The 7,374-nt window shown below is 39.2% G+C and overlaps 1 protein-coding gene across 2 annotated transcripts; it reads right to left on the bottom strand.

Annotated features, from left to right (window-relative positions):
* Nucleotides 1–1,413: 1,413 nt before the first annotated feature.
* LOC149952417 (importin subunit alpha-8-like) lies at nucleotides 1,414–5,969 on the bottom strand. 2 transcript variants are annotated; one of them, XM_090170162.1, is made up of 8 exons: nucleotides 5,849–5,969; nucleotides 5,588–5,775; nucleotides 5,279–5,534; nucleotides 5,097–5,220; nucleotides 4,772–5,040; nucleotides 4,416–4,706; nucleotides 1,651–1,803; nucleotides 1,414–1,583 (listed from the first exon to the last, which is right to left on the bottom strand). In XM_090170162.1, exons 2-8 carry the CDS (start codon nucleotides 5,758–5,760, stop codon nucleotides 1,533–1,535), a joined length of 1,317 nt encoding a protein of 438 aa, XP_090026288.1. In that variant the 5' UTR covers nucleotides 5,761–5,775; nucleotides 5,849–5,969; the 3' UTR covers nucleotides 1,414–1,532. The 2 variants fall into 2 exon arrangements, with proteins under 2 accessions (XP_090026288.1, XP_090026289.1); XM_090170163.1 differs by having other exon boundaries at nucleotides 1,639–1,803; nucleotides 5,849–5,968.
* Between the last annotated feature and the right edge of the window lie 1,405 nt (nucleotides 5,970–7,374).

The following is a 7,374-nucleotide window of genomic DNA, read 5'->3' on the forward strand; positions in this document are numbered from 1 at the left end:
AAGAAGCCCTTGAGCATCGAAACCATCCAAATAACGGAATTAGATCAATTGTTAAAACTTTCCGTCGTAAAAGCTGCGTGGACGGACGATTGTTCGTGGTTAAGTGTCCGTTACGCCAAAAAGACATCTCTATATAATTTTTTGGCTCAACTCCTGCAGGCGTCGATCGCGATTCCAGTATAAAAACAGGCTTATCGATCACGCGAAACTTCGAAGGCAGTACTAGAACTTCGCCATAGAAGAAGGAAAATACACTCTCTTTTTATTTTATTTTTTATAGTTCCCGCCGCCATCTCCGCCATGGTAGATTTATCATTCGCCAACTTTTATAAGGTCCGTAAGATGGCGCCAAAAATAATTTCTCTTCTCTCTCTTCGCGTGACGCGTCGCGTTGGTAGTGGCGAGCCGCGGTATACAATCGAGGGCGTAGCTGTCCAGCCGAGTGATGGATGTCCGCCCGGGCCTAACGACTAATAGGCCTTAAAACCATCATATCACCCTCTAACGCCGCCGACCCCCCCCCCCCTCCTTCTGATCCTGGGAAACAAATAGCTCCCTCCCCCACGCTACCCCACTTTTACAAGGTTGCCATGTAATATTTACTGCAGGAGCCGGTACCGCTGCCTTTGATGCGAGAGGAATTGTTGATATATACCATAAATCTGATTGCGCTGGCCTTTGGACGAAATTCGTGGATTGAAATTGTTATAGTTTTCACTGACCTATTACTATTGAAACTTGGAAATTATAAATAAACCTTCTTATAAATTTCTAGCTAAACAGGCCAAACACTCTCACCATCAAGAAATACCGCTATATCAGTTGGACTTTCAAGGGGTTTTCCCCCGAGCTCTTCGGTTTCCCCTTCCATACAAATTTGTAAAGGTTAACGGTAATAGTTAGTGTATGGAGCTGTTGGCTCGCAGGGCTTGCCACCACCCTCATATCCGCATTGTAACCCGGCCACCTGAATTAAAAGGCTTTAAAAGTCGCTCGATGACTTAGGTCTAAGGTGGTGCCTTGGGTATTAGCCTAGCTGATTATTATTATTTGTAACTTACTTGTTCTTTGGTTTTAAAAATTTAGCTTATGGTTCAGTCCTGTTCAGTGTCGTAACTAAGAAGTTTTTTAGATTTGCCATTAATATACCATATCAGTATGGCTTAGGTTTGCCATTAATATACCATATCAGTATGGCTTAGGTTTGCCATTAATATACCATATCAGTATGGCTTAGGTTTGCCATTAATATACCATATACTTATGGCATAGGTTTGCCATTAGTACACACTATATTTGTGTTGTAGGTTTGCCATTAGTATTCCATATACGTATGGTGTAGCTTTGCCAATAATATACCATATACGTATGTCAGGTTCGCACTAGAATTTTTATTTTTATTGAAAACGCAAATTCGCCAATATAATTTGGATTTTTATTGAAAACGCAATTTCGCCAATAAAATTTAGATTTTTATTGAAATCGCAATTTCGCCAATAAAATTTGGATTGGTATTGAAATAGAATTTATAATTATCTTGAAAACTTTCTAACGACAAATATGTACATCTTCCTCACGTTGTCCTAAAACAGAATTAAACATCATAAACACACCTGTACTTAAATATATCGGTATTACTTAAATTTCTACTTCGTAAGGGAAGAATTTGTACAGTATTTTGCAAGTCATTCTATAAACTTCTAAGTGTGGTTGCTGCAATAGTAAGGCTTTCATGTCGTCCAACGCTCCCAAGTAATTAATAGCGCGAATCACCACGTCGGTTTCGCCAACTTTCGCGGCCGTCTGTTGAAAACAAAAATAGTTATTGAAAAAATTATAGGCTTAATAATCCCATCCCACCAGGCTGAGAAATAAGGAATTTTTTTAAACTGGACCTGCGGCCAGTATAGCCTAGGTAGTTTAATTAAAAAACTGGCCAATGGCCACTTACCATTTTTAACCTTCAAAATCAGCTTTCATCATTTATGGTCAAATAGAGTGTAGAGTAGACAGACTCAAGACACCCAGTCACCCTACCCGATCCACCCATACACGCAATTGACACAAGGCCAAGCACACAGCATAGAAGCAAAGGCTAAACAATTTTAGGGATTAATATAGTATTTTTTAATGAACTAAAATCTTGAAGGGAAAAAACTTTGAATTAATTAAGTGGTCACCAGGGCCACTAACAGCCCAAGCATTTAATTTTTAAACTGGCCCAGCTATTTTTTAAACTGACGATTGGCCTGTGATAGTGCCTTATTTCTCACACTGCATCCCACTGCCTTCAGGTATGTAAGAATATATTATATTATTATTATATTATTATGACCGTACTTTGCTCACACAGCCCGAATTTTTATGTCACTAGACGTTCTAACAATTTTTCTAATCTATGACTATTTTTGTTTAGTGCAAATATATCAATCACTTAATTCGAAGTTATATAATCCTTTTAAATTAAGTAGACTTGTTCATTATGGTACCGGACAAACCTGTATACTACTAGTAGAGTTCGCGCGGACTAATCTTAAGCTTAATTCGATTTTTTGTAAAGCGACCAAGCAATTTAATAAATGTAACCCTCAGTTAAATGTAAACATCGGCACTTTTAAAAAAATGGTGCGTAATTATATAGTAAATAGAGAAAATAATGCTCCCTATTAATTTTTATGTATATATCTTTTTTAAATTATGGTTATTGTCAATAGGGTTTTTAAAAATATATAATTTCTTTTGTTGTTATACTTAATGATCGTTTCTGTAAATGTAACTAATTGTTTTTTTGTTTTGCTTGTTTACCTCAGGCCTAAAAGTCGTTTTTCGACTTGGCCTACCAAAAAACTGTATTTATTAATCTGTGCTAATAAATTATTATTATTATTATTATTATTATTATTATTATTATTATTATTATTATTATTATTATTATTATTATTATTATTATTATTATTATTATTATTATTATTATATACCAACAGTAAATTGCTGTCATGGTCGGGCAAAGTTTTATAATTACTTTACTAGCATTTCACGATGTGTTGCAGAACCACTAAAAGTGTACTCTTTTTACTCTAAAACGTGTTATTTGCCTGTTCTAGTTACGCGATTTACACTGCTCCATAAACAAATCCCTTGTTCTTTTTACTCTTCAAAAGGTAGATTAAAGAGAGTAAACTGCTTATCCAGCATTAACCTGCTAAAACAGCCACCAGCAGTGATTTGATAAAACATTTTTACAGCGACTCAAACTTTCGCCACCACAGAATCGGAGTCTAAGGGGTACTTTTCTTATGCCTCGTTCACACTACCCGCTTTTTGTCAGCTGACAAGCTACGTGACTTCGTCAGGTGACCTTGTCAGGTCAGGGATTGGTCGGCTATTTGTCAGAGCAACGTTCACACTTCTCGACTTAAGTCATGTTGCCCTAACCGACAAGAAATTAAATTAAAACAATTGCACGTGCGTAATTGTTATTGGTCCGGTTTTTGACGAGCCAGGGCATACCATTTGAAAGCGTCTGCTATTTCTATTTTAGAAATTCATTGATTAGGTTAAAAATGGAAGATCTACGTAGGTGAAAACATTTATTCAAAAAATAAAAAATGTCGATGCTTTCTTCGACGCCATAGCTATAAGCCTTTGACCAGGGGCGTAGGAACCGGGAGGGGCTGGGGGGGGGGCAATGCCCCTCCCTAGAATTTTGCTGGGAGGGGCAACTAATGTTATTGCCCCCTCCAACTTTTTGGTCAGTTGAAATTTTCAAAAGGCTCAAATTATCATTTTAAAAGCATATACAGTTTATAGAACCTCAACTGTGTTTAAATTTCAGTCTTTTCCCGCCAATTTACATAGTAGTAAACAGTACACATGCATTCGGAGAAGCTACACCCCATTAAAAATTCAAAACCATTCTCGAGACCCCTTTTCGTTTTTCTTTGCCCCCTCCAACTTCTAGAAAGTTCCTACGCCCCTGCCTTTGACTCACGGTAAACAAAAACCAATTATTTTGGTTATCACGTGGGTCAGTCACGTGCCAATTTCCATTAACCTCATTGGATATCGCTTTCCTGATTTTTGTCGGGGTGACTTGAACCGGGTGTCTATCCGATTGAAGTCAGACAATTTCATTTGACCAAAATCAGTTCAGGTAAAGCGTTCATATTGCCTGACTTGTCCGATTTACTTGTCAGGTGGACTAGGTCAGCTGACCAAATCGGGTAGTGTGAACGAGGCATTATCCATGACCCGACAAGGTCACCTGACGAAGTCATGTAGCTTGTCAGCTGACCAAAAGCGGGTAGTGTGAGGTTGTGAACGAGGCATTAGTGTACTCCGAAACCCAGTAACCATATATTCTAAGAATCGCGGCTTGTTTGCCACTTGTCGCCATGGCAGAGTGGGACAATTACCTCTAACAAGCTATAAAGGCCTTTCAAAGCCAACAAGATGGTTGGAGCATCGTGGTCCTTCTTCAGCAATTTACAGACGAGTGGCAAAACACCCATATCCAAGATTTGCCCGACTTGGGCGGCGGTTCCTCCGCGGAAGATGTTGTTGACAACCAACGTGGCTTCTCTCTTGGTTTCCCAATCAGCTTTGGAGAGGCAATGGAGGACCAACTCCAAAACCGAGTTGTCGAAGAGCACCTGTATTTGGCTATCGTTGCCCGCCGCTATATTGGAAACGATACGGCAGCATAGCTATACAAGAACAGAAGTCGTAAGATCAAATGAAGTAGATTTCAATCAGTTGAACAGTTTGATACTCTTTGAATGGTTCGTTTCTCGAGCGATAGAAGTTCTTTCAATGGCTCGATTACGTCCAAATCGATGATATGTTGAATCTGCGATTCGTTTCCACCAACGATATTGTAAATGATTTTTAACGCGAAATCCAAAATGTCCGCGTTAGTAGATTCGATAAGTTCGACGAGACGAGGCGCCACTTGGCAGTCAATTAAGGACTGAATGTTCTCATTGTTACCAGTACTTAGATAACACAAGGCCTCGGAAGCCGAAGCGACTACTTCTTCGTCTGAATTAAAAAATGACTTCATTAATCGACCAGATAACCGATAAATTAATAGTTACCATCGTGATGTAGGAGTTGACATACGTGAGGCAGCAATGGTTTAACCATTTCGTAATCGGGAGGCGACACGTGATTAAGGCAAAGGCTGGCCATGGCCCAAGCGATGTTGCGCATTACGACGAGCTGAAATAGTGTTATCGTGAGTTTGAAGTACATTCTGAGAGCCCTATACGCAACGTACGGAAGTTGATGGTCGAATCAAATTGATTAGAGACTCGATAATCCCATTGCGAAGGCACAAATCTCTCGGAACGGGACCATCAGCGGCGATGTTTGCTAAGGCCCAGACGGACTGGTTGGCTACTTTTCTGGTAGGGCACCAAAGTAATCTGATCAAGGGAATCACAGCGTCGGATTGTACCACGGCGTTCGATTGTTTCCGATTTCCACAGGCGATATTCGTCAGGATATAAATAGCTTCGTACTGCAGATCTGGACTGATGCAAAATAGAACGTAAATATTGGTACTGTCTGGACAGTGATGCCATACTTCTTGTCCATGTCCAGTAGATTCACGAACGTTGGGACTAGTCCACTTTCAACAATTAGATTTATCGTAGGCAAACGTGCTCTGGTCAAGATCTGCCTAACGGCTAGAGTCGCTTTGTAAACCGTCGTCATATCGGAAGACTTCAAATTCTCCTTGATGTCGTGTAAGTTCATGGCGATTGGAGAAGTCTGATGAATAGAACTTTGTTGTATAAATTTTTAAATGTAAAATTTTGAAGTAGTTTCGATTGACGTCATTTACTTTCTTGGATCTTGAAAAAATTGCGATTTGTGATTAGATTATGAAACGCGATGATTTTGACTTTTAAATACCACGTATAATTTATTTCCCGCGTGATTTAGAAAATGTTTTGACGTCATCGCGTGCTACCCTTTTTAAATTTCTTGGTTACCAAGCAACGTACTACGTGTAGAAAGGTCTTTTTTTTAGGCGCGTGATGTCCAATATTTTTATTGTAAAGTTGCACGTGACCTACGAGATTAATAAATGAAATTTAAATTCTTTAGAATTTCACTATACACTCTTTTATATCGTCTCGAGCTGATGAGCACGTGCAGGCGCCCTTGCCAGTACTATTTTAAATTAGGCCTGTCGAAAAATAAAGATAGGGGTCTTCACCTATAGTTGGCGCCCACAATCCCTCTAAGTTGTCCAAATATTTAAAATAGGAGGCTTCACCTATTGGCGCCCAAAATCCTTCCAAGTGGTCCAAAAATAAAGATAGGGGGCTTCACCTACTCGGCGCCCAAAATCCTTCTAAGTAACCCAAAAAAGTTTAAAAATAGGGGGCTTCACCTATTAAGAGCCCATAAATTATTTTAAGGAGGTTCCGTATACTTGACGTACCCTCCAAAATAAAACGAAAGTCACCAGCTCTGGATAATCTCCGGATCAGTAGCGTAGACAGGTGGGGGTTTCCGTGTCCAAAACCCCCCTGTTGAAAAAGGCGCTTGAATCGAAATTAAATATTGTTAATAAAAATATTCATTTTTATATTGTATTAATTAATGTTGTATAAGTGTAGTTTAGAATATACCTGTAAAATTTGTGCTAAAATAATTCTTGAATTTTGTAAATAGTTCTGTAAAAGGATTGTGGAAAAGCCTTTTTTATATCGAATTTTTTCAAAATAGTTCGTATATTGTAACAATGCTCGGGATGGGCACTGGCGACGTATAGTCCGGTTGCTGGCGCCTGGGAAATTTTCGGGGTAAAACCCGGCTATGCGCGCGCTCGTGGCCAGCCCCAGCTTGATCCCCTCCCAGAGGGTGATCTTATAAATAGGCTGCTCTCCTTCAGAGGGCACTTAGAAAAACTGTAAATCGTCAACGGGTTAAGACCCAAAAATAAAGATGGTAGAAAACCAAAAAAAAGTTTGTAGTCATTAATAGAAATAGTATAGTTATAGATAGGACGCGACCTGATATTCAACTAAAGTTTCCCAGTAAAAACAAATAAAGTCTTCAGTCTAATTAAATATAGCGGGTCTTGTTAGATACCTTGAAAGAAAACCCTCAAAATCTACACCCCCCTTAGGTCCAAGGTTAGTAAATTTTAGGCAATAAAAGGTTGCCTCGATACGCTGTGGTTGCTAAGGGCTAAGGTTGGTAACTTCGTTGCTAACGAACATCGTGACGTCACTGAGATGACATCCTAAAATCATACTATTGAAAATCAATCGGATCTCATCTGGGTGACGTCAGCAACAGACGAATTTTGGAGGCAATCCAAAAATTATTTCAAACCGTTTCTCGATCGAGACCCCG

The sequence above is a fragment of the Leiobunum rupestre genome, chromosome 3 (genome assembly GCF_980474605.1).
Source record: "Leiobunum rupestre chromosome 3, qqLeiRupe1.1.hap1, whole genome shotgun sequence".
In the NCBI taxonomy this organism is placed as follows: domain Eukaryota; kingdom Metazoa; phylum Arthropoda; class Arachnida; order Opiliones; family Sclerosomatidae; genus Leiobunum; species Leiobunum rupestre.